We start from the raw sequence: 17,607 nt of genomic DNA on the forward strand, positions 1-17,607 counted from the left end.
CAACTATTTATTTAATTAGATATTCACAATAGAGCAAGATAATCCATTGCAGAGAGATACAAAATGTAGGTATTATGTAGTTAGCCCAAAGTCAGATGAATTGAGGCAGGTACAAAGCAGGAATCTACCCCTCTTGGCTCAGTGAAAGGATTCAGTCAACAGACAGGTTTTCTTCCATTCAATTTGCAACTTGTGTTTTCCAGATGATGCAATGTTTATGTCCCTTTCAAAGTACGCTAAGTGGCCAACCTGGCTTAAAAATTATGTTGAAGTACATGATTAAGTTAGGATTTTACTTTAGAATTTGTTAAACCACTCAACAAGTAGTCCTTGCACTATGACTATTCAGTAAAATACAACAATCAACAATTTGTACGCATCTTTACAGCCTATTGTAGATACAAGTGTGCAAGACCACTAGAAGTCATCAACAACACTTCAAATGTCCAACTATTCCTCCTGCCTTGTAATACAAACTGAATATCCTAAAAGTATTGATGGAGCTTTTAAACTTAAAAACACAAATGTAATCCAATTTGTGCCAGGCAGGCAAGTAACATTTAAAACAACATGAAAAACTATGACTGCTACAACATTTTGATCATAAAGATGAACACAAATGTTTTGCAAAGTTTGTTAAAAGGAGCAACTGAGTGTTGCAATTTTTGCAATGAACATTTAAAACGTTTTGTTAGTACCTCATGGCGTGACTCATTTTTACTAAACACTTTGTGAAGAGCTCTTTTTGGTTCATGTGAACTGAAAATTAAGTGGAAACAGGGAGAGAAATGGGACAGAGGGTAAGTCCTTACAATAACATCCTCATACTAGTTGACTGACTCAGTGCTGAATGTGGACAAAGGTCTTATAATCAGGCACTTAGTGTTTATTGAGCTTCAGAAAATGACCACTCCTTGTCAAACCACAGTAACCTAAGGGGAGAGCAGAGCTGCAGCCCTGCCGAAGTGATAGGCCAAACCCAGCAGACGGTAAAATGGTGTTAGTTCCAATTTAAGAACGGGAATTAAATGGTAGTATGTTAATTTTAAAGTGAAAATTTAGCAACATATTATAGTGAAATTAAAGGCTGCCGCCAACAACAAAATCCTCCCTCATCCTGGCACTGTTTTATTAACCTCTCTTTACGTCCACTGCACCGTTAGCTTGTCAGTCTGCAAAACAAGTCGGCATGTTAAGCCAGTAGGTACGCAAACAGCTCACACGCTTAAACACGCTATTAATGACACAGATTGGCTGCGTATGTAAACATGTGAACCGCATCGTACCATGAGCTGGAGTGTTTAGCAGCCCTGGATAGCCTGGCCGCTGGAATCCAGCCGCCATGCATGTTTGTCATTGTTTTATCTATTGTTACCGCTTGTTGTCACCTGTCAATAAAATACGTTGCATTGCGGATGTGTTTTTTTATTGTTTAGGGTGTTTTTTTTTATGGTTTATGATGGATTTTATGTAATGTGCTGCATAGATTGGCAGAGAACACGATTGCACACAGAGGAAACATTGACTATGACCACAGTGACCATGAAAAATATTGGTCCCATACTTTGCTGTGATGGGTTGAAATCCTCTGGTGCCCACAAGGGGCACCTGCTCAAGAAGGTATATGTGAAGACCCTTAAAGGCCTACTGAAATAAGATTTTCTTATTCAAACAGGGATAGCAGGTCCATTCTATGTGTCATACTTGATCATTTCGCGATATTCACATATTTTTCTGAAAGGATTTAGTAGAGAACATCGACAATAAAGTTCACAACTTATGGTCACTAATAAAAAAGCCTTGCCTTTACCGGAAGTAGCAGACTATGACGTCACCCGTGTGAGGGTTCCTTACATCCTCACATTGTTTATAATGGGAGCCTCCAACAAAAAGAGCTATTCGGACCGAGAAAACGACAATTTCCCCATTAATTTGAGCGAGGATGAAAGATTCGTGGCTGAGGATATTGATAGCGAAGTACTAGGAAAAATAAATAAATTAAAATAAGTTTTAAAAAAAAAAGGCGATTGCGTTGTGAGCGATTCAGATGTTTTTAGACACATTTACTAGGATAATTCTGGAAAATCTCTTATCTTTCTATTGTGTTGCTAGTGTTTTAGTGAGTTAAATAGTACCTGATAGTCTGAGCGGTGTGTCCACGGGTGTGTTGACGCCAGTGTCTGAGGGAAGTAACGGCAGCTGCAAGGTCGGCGCAAGCTCCGCAGATCTCCGGTAAGAGGCAACTTTTTACCACAATTTTCTCACTGAAACCTGCCCGTTGACAAGTGGTCGGGATCCATGTTCGCTTGACCGCTCTGATCCATAGTAAAGCTTCACCTCCGGGAATTTTAAACAAGGAAACACCGTTTGTTTGTGTGGCTAAAGGCTAAGGCTTCCCACCTCCATATTTCTACTTTGACTTCTCCATTATTAATTAAACAAATTGCAAAAGATTCAGCAACACAGATGTCCAGAATACTGTGCGATTGCATGATGAAAAGAGATTACTTTTAGCCGCAAGTGGTGCTGCGCTAATATGTCCCCTCCAACTCCAGACGTCACGCGCACGCGTCATTATTCTGTGACGTTTTCAACAAGAAACTCCGCGGGAAATTTAAAATTGTAATTTAGTAAACTAAACCGGCCGTATTGGCATGTGTTGCAATGTTAATATTTCATAATTGATATATAAACTATCAGACTCCGTGGTCGGCAGTATTGGGTTTCAGTAGGCCTTTAAGAGGAAATACAATATGGTCCTGGAGTAGACTAGCCAGTCTCCTGAACTTAATCCCAAAGCAAACATTTTAAGTTGTCAAGCAACTGTCTCAAAACCTTTGGAGGGAAAGTGACTGAATTTCCACTTGGGACGTGAGCCATCCTGGTGACCAACAACAAATAAATGCAAGACTGTTGTAATCATATTAACACAGAGTTACATCCCTAATACATCGAACTCAAGTGAATGAATGTTGTTTTTTGCAAGGGACTGATCCATGTGGTCACTTCCTTTTGTACCAGAGTGTTTAATAGCGGCAAAGACTTGAAGGCTTTCCACTTAAGGACACAACACATTTGATTGAATCAACCTTGCCTACTGCTACATCGCATTCTGAAAATATTTGTTTATGTTGGTCAAAACCTGGTACATGTTGATGTCTAACTAACATTTTCAAAATATACAGTCTTTCTAAGGTACTTCTCCCTGCCGTTATTGGGGGGGATCATTTCTTAATTATTTCATACGTGCCGTCAAGAAAAGTGTGATCTAAAACCTTGCTCATGTATTTTAAAAAAACTGTTAAAATAGCAGCAATGAAAACAAACAAAACACAAAATGTAACTTCCTTAAAAGGAAAAGCATTTTGTGATCTTTAAAAACTGTACAGTGGTATTTTTACTGTTGATTAACTATTGGCAGTTTTACCACTCTAATAGGCTTAATGTGTGAAATTTAATCTTTGATTATTTATTTAAATGTTGACTATTTAATAGATGTTATGTTTAATTTTATGACGTCTCTCAACATTGGTGCCTGTCAGTCTCTCTCTCTGTGTTTGTGTATGTTCATTTGTTAAAAGGGCCTTATTTTTCGGCATTGCAAATTGACGCTGCCTAAAATGTACTTGAATTGATGTAGACAAAGTTTAGCTGGCTGACTTTGGGTAAAATTATAGTTATTTTTCACACAACTTCGTCTCACTTTTGTTTGCTTGCGAGCAAGGTGGAAGCTAAGACACTTACAGAGGTTGAGACTGCATCCTCCATCCAAATGTCTGACATCATGCATCTTTTTAAAATGCTCGCGTATCACAGATGTACTGCCATTAAAACAAGGTATTCATGTTTTTAACAAGAATAAGAGGAAATATCCTCAAACCGTACATATTGTCAATGGCGACTTTTTTGCGAGTGTCAGCGACCAATTTTATTGTCTACCGGTAATCGTTGCAGCTCCAGTGGACAGTGTATATTTTTTTAGTTTTACATTACAGGGGTTTATGTTTCTTTCACACTTACCGGTATATTGTTTCTTCTCGTTTATTATTTACAAAACATGGCTTAAATAAAGTACAGTAATCTATAGTTTTATGATGATTAATTTTTTTTATTGTAGGACAATAATTGCACTGTAAAAGTAAAGCATTGTTTACCACAGGACTGTATTTTTTGAGTGGCAGAGGTGGCTTGTGTGGGGATGACATAAAGACACAATTGTCAAATTTGCAGAATTGGCCATGACAATTTTGCAAAAAGCGAGTAAAAACCTAAACACCAAAACAAATTTGTTTAGAACTACAAATGTCTTGTCATATTTTTTTCAAAGCAGAATAACCTGTTTTGAAATGCTTCCATTATCAATAATATACTAACTAATATATTACTATCGCAGGAGGCAGCAGTTTATATCTCAATATAAATATTAGGCCATATCGCCCTTTTGTAGCTAAAAGGTTTTTTACACTAATCCCTCCTTCTTTGTCTTCTCATTCTCTGGCAGACCACGTGAGGTATGTGTTCATGAGCAACATTAAAAATGTACTTGTGGCAGGACACCGAGATTTTAAATTGGACCAAATCATAAGTCGACTAGCTTTCCCAAATGAATTATGTTCAACAGTAGACATGTAATTGTCAATACAAGAAAATAGCCTGCCAATGCGACAGCTGTATTTACTCCAGGAGCAAGTGTAGCCACTGCCTCCCATGCCCACGGTTGCAGTAGCTAAGCCTTGTCATGAAGTTCAAGTGTCAGTGAGTAGCTGACCTCAACATGGACAGGCCTGAACACGCAGGCAGCTGCTCTCAGCATGCCGGGACACAGGAGAATTAATAGAAGCAACAGCTCTCAATGGGACACTGTTAGGCCACACTGACAGCCAATTCTGATCCTGGGTCATCTTAATGCGCTCTCCAGTCTTCCCCTCTGCATTAGTGGTGGGAAATATGAAACCTGGATCATGGCAAACATTGTACAAATTTCCGGGTAGGCTTAAATGTTAATGCTGCTGGGCCGAGCCAGTACGAGCTGTGATATGCACACTTGTGACAATCAAGAATCTGGGAGTGCCCTGTGTGCTCTTCAGTTTTCGCTGTGTGATTGAATCTAAATGATAAATTTTATGTGTTACTTAAAACTATTTCACGCTTTGTGGAGTTCAAGGTTCTTGCTTTTAAACAATACTGTGGCAAGTACTCGCCCTGATAAAAAACAGGTGAGTTGAAATTTGCTGATTCAGTCCCCAACTGTTGAATAACGTAGTAGATTAAGATATTGACCCTTGCTGCCGAGTCATCCGTGTGTACATTAATCACTTAATTTTGCTACAATACCAGCATCATTGTGTGACAAATAATTCGATACATGTGTGAGAGGAATTTGAGTATGATAAACAGAGTAGATAGAAATGCAAGCCACTACCTATTGAACTTTACAGAATAACTTTTGAATTCATTTCCGAAAAAAATTCATACCAACAGAAATGTCCAGTTGTCCTTGAACCATATGGATTAAAGCATGGGTCTCGAACTCATTTACGATTTGGCATAGCTGGCTCACAGGCCCATACTTTGTGAGCAAGTAATAATGAAATTATGTTATTGCAATCTTGAATCCCACTAGAAAGAACACCAACTACACTACTACACTAACTACGATGAACACAAAACAATACAGCAAGTATGAGCCAGTCTGCCCCGCAACAAGAGAATAGAGAGAAAGAAGGAGCTTATTAACTACGTCAGGCTACAATAGCAGAGTCTCTCAAAGCTCTTTAGGTAAAACTTGACGTATATGGAGATATCAGCTGACGTTTCCAAAAGGAAAAACGTCACAAATTGGGCAAATTTAAACGACTCGTTTAAAGGACGTATAAAGGAAGGCAAGATTGCTTTTTTATATATCTTTGCCATGTCTTTATGGTTTGATTTCAAATTTTCGGTACCTATGCAGATCCCTAGTACACAAAAACAGGTACCACTAGGTAAGAAAATTTGGTTTTGCATGATTGTTAAAAAAATGTTTAAGTAGTCTACAACAAAAAACTTGAATATCCATCCTTCCATTTTAGGGGTCATGGGCGGTGCTGGGGCCTATCTCAGCTCCATTCGGGCGGAAGGCGTTGTACGCCCTGGACAAGTTGTCACCTCATTGCAGGGCCAAAACAGGCAGACAGACAACATTCACACTCACATTCACACACTAGGACTAATTTAGTGTTGCCAATCAATCCATCCCGAGGTGCATGTCTTTGGAGGTGCGAGGAAGCCGGAATACCAGCAGGGAAGCCACGCTGTCACAAGGAGAACATGCAAACTCCACACAGAAAGATCCGAGCCTAAACTCGAAACCAGGACCTTCGGATTGTGAGGCAAACGCACTAACCGATATATCGCCCGGGCCTACAAAGCTTATAATACAGTATTCTTGACCTACATTGTATCGGTTTTAGCACTTGTAATGTACAAAATGTTTGAAAGTGGCCCCCACATTAGGTTTTGCATTTTATTTCCTTTACCGAGATGAAGAAAAAACTATTTTCTTTGATGTTTTTGTACTTTTTTTGTTGTTGCCAGTATTGGTGTAAAATTGGCCTTAAATTGTATTTATATTGTGTGTGTTGTGTCTTAAAAAGCCTAAAATGTGACTTGTAAAAACCTGCAGAGATCCCGACTACGAAATAAGTAACACAAGTATGTATTATTTGTCCAGATATCGAATCGGATATATATCTATATTGGCCAATACTCAAGGCTGCAATATCAGTATCATATTGCAAGTGAAAAGATTGTATCAGGACACACATCTTCAAACAGTTACATTCCGAGATGAACCAGTAATGTGAAACACAGATAAAAATGTCTATATTTGATATACAGATACCTGGTTACATGGGTAAATCAGGCTTATTTAAATGTTAACTAATTCATGACTTCCCAGTCCTCTTATAACCAAAATGTGCATGCTTAAGTTGATATGGACACACAGGGTCGACCGCTTTTTTTGACAAAAAATTTGAGACTTGTCTTTGAGAACTTTCTCATTGTCGCTAAAGTGCATAAAACGAAAACCGCAACATAACTACTGTAGATTCACACAGCTTACTCTGCACTGACATTTTCATGGTCAGTGCAGAGTAAGCTTCAAAATAAAAGCAATGCGGTATAAACCTGCATTATACCAAAACCATAAACAAAGTTCCCCCATTTATTAAAATCATTATTGAACGCTGTACAAAAAAATGAAATCTTAACTACACTAAGTAAACAGTTGTGCAACTTCCCCAGGTGTCAGAAATTATACGCATTGATTTTTTTTGGTTTGTTTTTATTTAGTTTATTATTTTTTCGGTCAGTGGTCAACAAAACAAACAGTTTCACATAAACAAACAGTTGTACATTCATAAATTGACAAAGTTGCAGACATCATTTAGATGATTGAGTGTGTTGAAAAAGTGTTTTACTATATTATCGTCTTATCCTGATTACAGGGCTTCAGCCCCACGCTACAAAAACAACAGCATGTACTCACTTAACCTGTAATATTATATTAATGATTTAATTATTGGATATAATAATTGCGCTTATGTGTTGTGAGCAGTCTTTTGACAGACAGTCAGTGCTGCTGTCTCGCACCTGTAATCAGCACCTCCGCAGTGATTAAAATGCAGACGATTAGAGCTGCTTGCTGTGTCAGGGTGCCATCACACTTTTTGGGTCCGGGTAAACAATGGACTAGAGTCTGTTTGTTCTGCAAGTGTGTGCTTTGCTTGTTGTGTTTTTCCTTGGTTCTTGCATTGAACAAAGAAAGCACAGTACCAAGTCAAATTCCTTGTGTTTGGTTACATACTTGGCCAATAAAGATGATTCTGATCCTGACCAACTATTTTTATGAACGGAAAAAATAGGGCAAAAAACATGAAAAGATGTCAAAAAATATTTTTTCTGTTGCTTGGATAGTATCCAAATGTGTCCAATAAGAGCCTTTTTGGTATTTTTTAAATTTTTTTTATTAGTTTAAAGGGGTCTTAATACTCGCTAAATACAGCAACAAAGTCGCTAAGTTGGAAACATGATCTCCCATGCAGACTTGGCAGACCATGGGCCTCATGTACCAAGCTTGCTTATGCACAAAAACCTGCTGTACGCCTTTTTTCACGGCAAAGTAGGGCTGTATCAAGAACTGCCGTACGGACATATCTACAGGTTGTGAATAATTGAGCAACACACAGAGGTGATGCTGGGTTACAGTTTACATTAAAAAGTGCCAACTTTTACTCCTCAGACTGATTGACATGCCCATCAGTGACATATGAGCAATCCATCTGCCATTCACTGGAAACACAGAAACAAGCGCCTCCTACTGACTTGTAATTGGTCAGACCTTGCCTAGCTCAAGCACATTGCTACTTTAAATAAGGTTTGCATATTCATAAGCGGCATGCTCTCCTATTTCAAGTTGATTGGGATGTATCAAAGAAATGTGCTTGGATTTGTGCCCGCGAACACTTGAATACATTCAAATGTTTACTTGCGTACGCCGTTTTCCGGATTTGAACTTTTGTCTATTCATAGTAGGAAAGCCACGCAATTGTTGTTACATGAGGGCCCCTAAGAAGCAGAGTTATGATGCCATCTACTGTACGGAGTTGTAACAAAAAGCTACATTCACAGGAAATCCCATCATAATGTGTTTATGGTCGAAGGCGAACAATTCGCAGTCTGCCATTATGAAATTAAGAAAAACACTTGACCAAACTCTAGTCTGTAAACAAAGCTAAGGACCAAAGAGACTGCACCAAACAGGTGGACCTTGAAAGAGATGTATCTTGGTCCACCTCCCAGCGAACTCTAGTCCTGAGTGAGGCAACCAACGGACAAAAACAGAGGATATGATGTCACCGAATGCTACCTTAACCAGGCAATGCATAGCAAAAATCCCAATGGTACCCTGTTGCTCATTACAGTTTTGTGAATTCGTCAAAGATGCCGTCTCCTTGCAGCACACCTCTGGGAATCTATTTCCTCTCCGCTACATCTCAGCTGGTAAAAAATCTCCCATAGAAATAAAATCATACGATATTGTGAATGTTGTTCTTGAACTAAGGATAGTTTAGGCCTGCTTTTGATATAATTTGAATGATTATGGCTAACAGTTTATGAAAACTTTGAATTAAAAATCTTAGAAAATGTGTTGTTTAAACTGGAAGCCATGAGCATCAAAATTATAGAGTTAATATTCCATGCTAGTTTCACATATTAAGTTAAATTGCTGATATGAATTAACTTTTACATGATATTAGTTCCACTTGTATAATGTAATGAAAATGTTGTTGGAAGAAAACATGCAACTTTTCTACTACAGTTGAACAGTCACCTACCGCAAAGTCCAGAGGGTATTTGTCAAGTGTGCCCAAACTCTTGCCTCCCAGGGTCAAAGCGAAAATGTGCAAATGGGCCACAGGCCAAACAATAATTTTTAGCGTGAAACACAAAGATCCTAACTGTAAATGATAAAGTTCCTTTAGTTAGTGCAAATAGCATGCATAGACTAGTTAGCTTTGTGGACATGCCATCAATAATTGTGTAAGACTGAAAGAAGTCACTATGACCCTGTTTTACATCTGGGAAGCCACCTTTAAGAGGGACGAACAAAACAACTTGCGGGGCCAAATCTGGCCCCCACACCCCACTTTGGGCACCACTCGTCTTTGTGGCAAATAGTACAAGCTTTTGACCACAAACTTAGTCACTGCTCGGTGACATTGGAAGTCAGAATATGTCTCTTGTCATTCCTATCTAAATGAGAAGGAATTCATTTTAATGTAACAGGTATTAATGCTATTTATAAGCGGTGTTTGTTAGTACCTGTTGTATTTATGACAGATGACTGCTGCTGGGATGAGATCGGTCTCCTGGGCGGTTCAAATATGCGACATTCGTTTATAGATATTGCATGCTGTGTGTTTAAATGTTACAGCATATTGCTCGAATGTCCTCCTCTTGATGAAATTGCAGCCTTGCAACTATTACTAGTTGCACTGATGTTGCTGTCTGATGTCACTATGTACAGTATCCTGCGTTAAGATGTCATTCCCGCCCGAAGGAATCGTTTCGAAAAATTGGCAAGATCAGCCATACCAGAAATATGCAAAGAATGAGAAAGAGATGTGCTGTCTATCATTCATAATCCTTTAACACGAGTTTTCTTTTTTTTATTCATTCCAAGTAGTAAATAAATAAATACATAAATAGTTTGTCAATGGGGGCTCTCTAGTCCATGAAAACATGTTTTCAGTTATTTCACCTATTTTTTTGTTAAGTACAAATACATACATGTTTATGTTCATAACTCCACATTTGTTCATTCATAGTTTTGATGCCTTCAGTGACAATCTACAATGTAAATAGTCATGAAAATAAGGAAAACGCATTGAATGAGGAGATGGTTTGTCCAAACTCGGGCTGGGCGATATGGCTTTTTATTAATATCTCGATACTTGTAGGCTATATCGCGATACACAATATATATCTTGATATTTTACCTTAGCCTTGAGTTAACACTTGATGCATATAATCACACCAGTATGATGATTCTATGTGTCTACATTAAAACATTCTTGTTCATACTGCATTAATATATGCTCATTTTAAACTTAAGGAAATCCCAACTAAGTCAATTGACCAAAACAGTATTTATTAAACAGTTATTAAGCAGTGGAACACACATTCATGTCATTTCAAAACAGAAAGTGCAAAATTGTCAGAGACATTTTAAAACAAGCTATGAGTGCACTTTTTTGCAAGATGTCACTAAGATGAAATAACAAAACAACACTAAATTAAAGTGCACTTTTTGTACAGAACGCCACTACAATAGTTTAAAACAAATAAAGTGCACTTTTGTGCATGAGTTTGTGGGCGTATGGCATCAAATGGAGATGTTGACATGCGGAGTAAACACTCTTCATTCTCTCGCAGGTGTCTTTTCAAATTATGCTCCATATTAGCAGTAATGCTACTTTCGGTAGCAACGCTTTAGCACCACACTTGACAAATTACGGTTGTGTGTTCGACATATTCCCATTTGAAGCCAAACCACCGCCAGACGATGGACCCCCTGCTGTTTTTCTTGGGAATTAATTCTTCCTTCATTTGTTACCAGATTCGCACCTTCTTTCTCTCGTATTACCGCTAGCAACAGAGCTAACGTAACCCATGCTGCTATCTCTCTGGTACGCGAGGGTGTATACGTATGTGACGGATGACGTGACAGTATGTGACGTGTGTAAAAAGGTGCGCTAGTCTGTCTGTGAGAAGGAGAGACAACAGAGTGGGAAGAGCCTCTAGTGCAGTGGTTCTTAACCTGGGTTCGATCGAACCCTAGAGGTTCCGTGAGTCGGCCTCAGGGGTTCGGTAGATGTCAAAACACACTCGACTCATCGTGTAAATAAAAACTTCTCCCTATCGGCGAATTACAGATACGGCAACAGCAGAAGTCACACTGATTTACAGGTGTGTAATTTGTTGTGAGTTTATGCACTGTGTTGGTTTTGTTCTTTGAACTAGGTGACGTCCATGCACAGTTCATTTTGTGCACAAGTAAAAAATCATGGTAACACTTTAGTATGGGGAACAGATTCACCATTAATTAGTTGCTCATTAACATGCAAATTACTAACATATTGGCTCTTAACTAGTCATTATTAAGTACTTGTTAATGCCTTATTCGGCATGGCCTCATTATAACCCTAACCCTCTAAACCCCGGCCCTAACCCGAACCAAATAACTCTAAATTAAGTCTTTGTTACTTGGAGTATGTTCCCCTAGTGTCCAAAAACCTCTAAATTAAGTCTTTGTTACTTGTTTTATTTTATCTTATTTATCTTATTTGTTGTTTTTCACTAAGAAGGGTTCGGTGAATGCGCATATGAAACTAATGGGGTTTGGTACCTCCAACAAGGTTAAGAACCACTGCTCTAGTGTAATGCCAGCAGCTGAAAGCAACTGCGTGAGAACGTATACTCGAATATCATGATATGGTCATTTTCTATATCGCACAGAGACAAACCCACGATATATCGAGTATATCGATATATCGCCCAGCCCTAGTCCAAACCTTTGGCTTGTAGTGTACGTTTAATGTACCTTAATATTTGGTGTTAAAATAAAGCCAATATTGCCATTTTTTGTGGTTCCCCTTATTTAGAAAAGTACTGAAAAGTATCGAAATACATTTTGGTAGAGGTACTAAAATATTGTTATCGGGACAACACTACTCTGCACTAAAGTGACCAACAATATCCATCCATCCATCCATTTTCTACTGCTTATTCCCTTTGGGGTCGCTGGTGCCTATCTCAGCTAAAATAGGGCGGAAGCCGGCCTGGACAAGTCGCCACCTCATCGCAGGGCCAACACAGATAGACAGACAACATTCACACTCACATTCACACACTACGGCCGATTTAGTGTTGCTAATCAACCTATCCCCAGGTGCATGTCTTTGGAAGTGGGAAGAAGCCGGAGTACCCGGAGAGAACCCACGCATTCACGGGGAGGACATGCAAACTCCACACAGAAAAATCCTGACTACACTGGACCTTCGTATTGTGAGGCAGACGCACTAACACCTCTTCCACCGTGAAGCCGACCAACAATATATATTTATATTAGGGCTGGGCGATATATACGATATACCGCGGGTTTGTCTCTGTGCGATATAGAAAATGACTATATCGTAATATGCGAGTATACATTCTCACGCAGTAGAAATATGCGAGTATACATTCTCACGCAGTGGCTTTTAGCTGCGGGCATTACACTGCATGCTCTTCATACTCTTTCCTGTCTTTCCTTCTCACAGACAAGCAGGCGCACATTCTTACATACATCACACACTGTCACGCCATACGTCACATACGTGTCCGCCCTAGCAGAGCAGAGACGTAGCAGACTGGGCTACGTTAGCTGCTAACGTAGCCATACAAGTGGGAATAAGAGAGAAAGAAGGTGCGGATCTGGTAAAAAAAGAAGGAAGACTTAATTCCCAATAAAAACAGCAGGATTTCCATCGTCTGGCGCTGGTTCGGCTTCAAGTGGGAATATGTCGAACAGACAGCTGTAATTTGTCAAGAGCGGTGGTAAAGCGTTGCTATAAAAAGTAGCATTACTGCTAATATGTAGCATCATTTGAAAAGTCACTCGCTAGAGAATGAAGAGAATTTCATAACCGTAGTAACATACCCCATAGTGAAGGACGAATACTATTTGATTTCCTATTATGCAGCTCATTTTTATTTGACACTTAAAATGTCCCTGACAATCTTGCACTCTATGTTTTGGAAATGATATGAATGTTTGTGCCACTGCTTAATAACTTTAATAAATACACTTTTGGTCAATTGACCTTGTTGTGATTTCCCTCTCTGCATGAAAGTTTAAAGGCCTACTTAAATGAGATTTTGAGTTGTGTGGTCCTCTGTTCTCTGTTGTCCTCTGTGTTTTTTTTTATACACTTTGATTTTTATTTTACTGTTTTAATTGATTTTACCCTTTAAAATAGTTTTTAATCATATTGTTTTTATAGGTCTTATATTTATTTATTTTTTGTTTTTATTCAGTCATTGGTGCAGCATAATATATATATATATATACTTTTTTTATTTTATTTTATTTATTTATTTTACAATTGTTTTTAACATGGCTGTGCAGCACTTTGGAAACGTTATTGTTGTTCGCAACTTTCGGTGCTAAGAGAAATGCCCTGCCACTACTGGAAGTCGCAGACGATGAAGTCACACTAGTGGGGGCTCCTCACATATTCACATTGATTTTAATAGGAGCCTCCAACAAAAAGTGCTATTCGGACCGAGAAAACGACAATTTCCCCATTAATTTCAGCGAGGATGAAAGATTTGTGTTTGAGGATATTGATAGCGACGGACTAGAAAAATAAAAAAATTAAAAAAATAAGTAAAAAAAAAAAAAAACGCGATGCATTGGGAAGGATTCCAATGTTTTTAGAGACATTTACTAGGATAATTCTGGGAAATCCCTTATCTTTCTATTGTGTTGATAGTGTTTTAGTGAATTAAATAGTACCTGATAGTAGGAGGTGTACGTCCACGGGTGTCTTGACGCCAGTGTCTCAGGGAAGTCGACGGCAGCTATGGACGGCACAAGCTCAGCTTTTCTCCGGTAAGAAGCGACTTTTTACCACAATTTTCTCACCCAAACCTGCTGGTTGACATTCCGTCGTGATTCATGTTTGCTTGACCGCGCTGTGATCCATAGTAAAGTTTCACCTCCAGGAATTTTAAACAAGGAATCGCCGTGTGTTTGTGTGGCTAAAGGCTAAAGCTTCCCAACTCCATCTTTCTACTGTGACTTCTCCAATATTAATTGAACAAATTGCAAAAGATTCAGCAACACATATTACCAAAATATTTTGTGTAATTATGCCGTTAAAGCAGAAGACTTTTAGCTCTGTGTGTGCGCAGCGCTCATACTTCCTAAAAACCCGTGACGTCTTGCGTACACGTCATCATTACACGACGTTTTCAAGACGAAACTCCCGGGAAATTTAAAAGTGTAATTTAGTCGACTAAAAAGGCCGTATTGGCACGTGTTGCAATGTTAATATTTCATCATTGTGTATAAACTATCAGAATGCGTGGTGGGTAATAGTGGGTTTCAGTAGGCCTTTAAAAGTAGCATATATGAATGCAGTATGAAGAAGAATGTTTTAAATGTAGACACATATAATCATCATACTGCTGTAATTATATGCATCAAGTGTTCATTCAAGGCCAAGGCAAAATATCGTAATATATATCGTATATCGCGGTATGGCCTAAAAATATCGCGATATTAAAAAAAGGCAATATCGCCCAGCCCTAATTTATATATTTGATGTGCATTATTATATTTCATCTTACTATCATTATTAATATTTATTAGTATTTTCTAAGTGTGAACGCCCCCTTAGATGCCCTTAGCTCTGGGAAGAGACGAGGTCAGTGCTGGGCCGAGGGACAGCACTGGCACATACTGTAGCGTCAGAAAGCGGAGCAGATTAAGGACAAGTTATATAACTTACTTGGGCTCCATTTATGCATCGCATGTGTCAATGCACAGGCTGCATATATATAACACGTCCTCGCTTCAACTGTACTCTGCAGCGCGGCATTGCATGGCCGTAGGAAACCTGACATATGTTTGCATCAAGGATGTTTTTGATGGCACTGACTTACATTAGCAATTATTAACATAGCGTGATTATTATTATTTATATAGCTCGTCAGCGCTAACCATGAACTTACCTTGGAATAGTGATGCATTTGGTGTTGATGTTCTGGGTGGTGATGGCTTTCTCCAGCTCGTCCAGTTGTCCCGTCTTTTTCAGCTTCTTCACAAGACTTTTCACGGCTTTCTCGCACCACTTCTCCTCTTGGCCGTTCTGCTCTCCCTTCTTCCAGCCCAGAAGTCTCTTGACTATGGGGGGAGTGAAAGGCAAAATTGACATTTTTTTTTTTTTTTTAAAGCGTACCGTTTAGTCCTTCCAGTGTCCACAAGTGTCGCCCGCTGGATTAAAAAAAAGCCAACAATTGCAGTCGTTATTGAGTGGATATTTGTATGTTATTATGGTGGTAGAGTCGCATGCCAGAGTGAAATGTTGCAGTCGCGGCAAACTCAAGTCCGCCTGACTGAAGCTCAACAGCGAACTACACGGCTGTGGAATTAGGACCCCTCCGCCAAGAAACCTAGTCCCGAGCTACACTTAATTAGTTATTTTCAGCAGAAACAACACGTGTCACTCCCAAATTACGCATACACACTCGCAAACGTAAAATAACCTCGAATAGTTTTTGTTTCAAAAATGTGTGCCTCGGTCTGGTCTAATCGCTTAAATCGGCATGGTTGTTTAAAGTTCAGAGTCATCCGCGGCGCTGGGTGAAATTTGCTTTGCGGTGGACGATACTGCACAGTTCTGTGTCGATCCGAAAAAGATAATTTAAAGGCCTACTGAAACCCTCTACTACCGACCACGCAGTTTGATAGTTTATATATCAATGATGAAATATTAACATTGCAACACATGCCAATACGGCCTTTTTAGTTTACTAAATTGCAATTTTAAATTTCCCGCGAAGTGTCCTGTTGAAAACGTTACGGTATGATGACGCGTGCGTTTAACGTCTCGGGTTGTAGTGGACAATTTTTTCCAGCCCGATCCAAGCTATAAGTAGTCTGCTTTAATCGCATAATTACACAGTACTCTGGACATCTGTGTTGCTGAATCTTTTGCAATTTGTTCAATTAATAATGGAGACGTCAAAGTAGAAAGATGAAGGTGGGAAGCGGTGTATTGCGGCTGCCTTTAGCCACACAAACACAGTCTGTCTTTCCTTGTTTAAAAATCCTGAAGGTGAAGCTTTACTATGGAACAGAGCGGTCAAGCGAACATGGTTCCCAACCCCTTGTCAACCGGCAGGTTTCGGTGAGAAAATTGGGGTAATAAGCCGGCTCTTACCATAGTTAACAGCGGAGCTTGCGTCATCCTGCAGCTGCTGCGGACTATTACCTCCTTTCACCGGAGACACTGGCGGTCACCACACCCGTGGCCAAACCCCTCTGACTTTTAGGTACCATATAATCTCACTACAACACTAGTAACACAATAAGCAGATAAGGGATTTTCCAGAATTATCCTAGTAAATGTGTCTAATATCTGAATCGCTCCCACTGTCCTCGCCTTTTTTTATTTCTCGTCCTTCACTCTCACGATCCTCATCCACGAATCTTTCATCCTCGCTCAAATAAATGGGGAAATTGTCGCTTTCTCTGTACAAATCGCTCTAGCTGCTGGTGGCTGTGATTATAAAAATTGTAAGGATGTGAGGAGCTCTACAACCAGTGACGTCACGCGCACATCGTCTGCTACTTTCGGTAAAGGCAAGGCTTTTTTATTAGCAACTAAAAGTTGCGAATTTTATCGTCGATGTTCTCTACTAAATCCTTTCAGCAAAAATATGGCAATATCGCGAAATGATCAAGTATGACACATAGAATGGACCTGATATCCCCGTTTAAATAAGAAAATATCATTTCAGTAGGCCTTTAACATTGAATAGGACAGTGGTTCTCAACCTTTTTTCAACCTGTGAACATTTTTTTAATTCAAGTACCCCCAAATCGGAGCAAAGCATTTTTGGTTGAAAAAAAGAGATGAAGAAGTAAAATACGGCACTATGTCATCAGTTTCTGATTTATTAAATTGTATAACAGTGCAAAATATTGCTCCTTTGTAGTGGTCTTTATTGAACTATTTGGAAAAAAAAGATATACAAATAACTAAAAACTTTTTAAAAAATAAACAAGTGATTCAATTATAAATAAAGATTTCTACACATAAAAGTAATCATCAACTTTCAAGTGCCCTCTTTGGGGATTGTAATAGAGATCCATCTGGATTCATGAACTTATTTCTAAACATTTCTTCACAAAAAAGAATTCTTTAACATCAATATTTATGGAACATGTTCACAAAAAATCTAGCTGTCAACACTGAATAAAGTTAAAGTACAGTTTGTCAATGACAATGA

The 17,607-nt window shown here is 38.9% G+C and overlaps 1 protein-coding gene across 2 annotated transcripts in view; it reads right to left on the bottom strand.

Moving 5' to 3' along the window:
• smad3a (SMAD family member 3a) overlaps positions 1–15,788 on the bottom strand; it is a 56,072-nt gene extending 40,284 nt beyond the window's left edge. The window contains exon 1 of one of the 2 annotated variants that reach the window (XM_061887667.1): positions 15,325–15,788. In XM_061887667.1, coding sequence (XP_061743651.1) covers positions 15,325–15,527 — 203 coding nt within the window. In that variant the 5' untranslated portion in view covers positions 15,528–15,788. The remainder of the gene's footprint in view (positions 1–15,324) is intronic. The other variant, XM_061887666.1, reaches the window with a different exon arrangement.
• Between the last annotated feature and the right edge of the window lie 1,819 nt (positions 15,789–17,607).

This window comes from Nerophis ophidion, linkage group LG25, assembly GCF_033978795.1.
Source record: "Nerophis ophidion isolate RoL-2023_Sa linkage group LG25, RoL_Noph_v1.0, whole genome shotgun sequence".
NCBI lineage: Eukaryota > Metazoa > Chordata > Actinopteri > Syngnathiformes > Syngnathidae > Nerophis > Nerophis ophidion.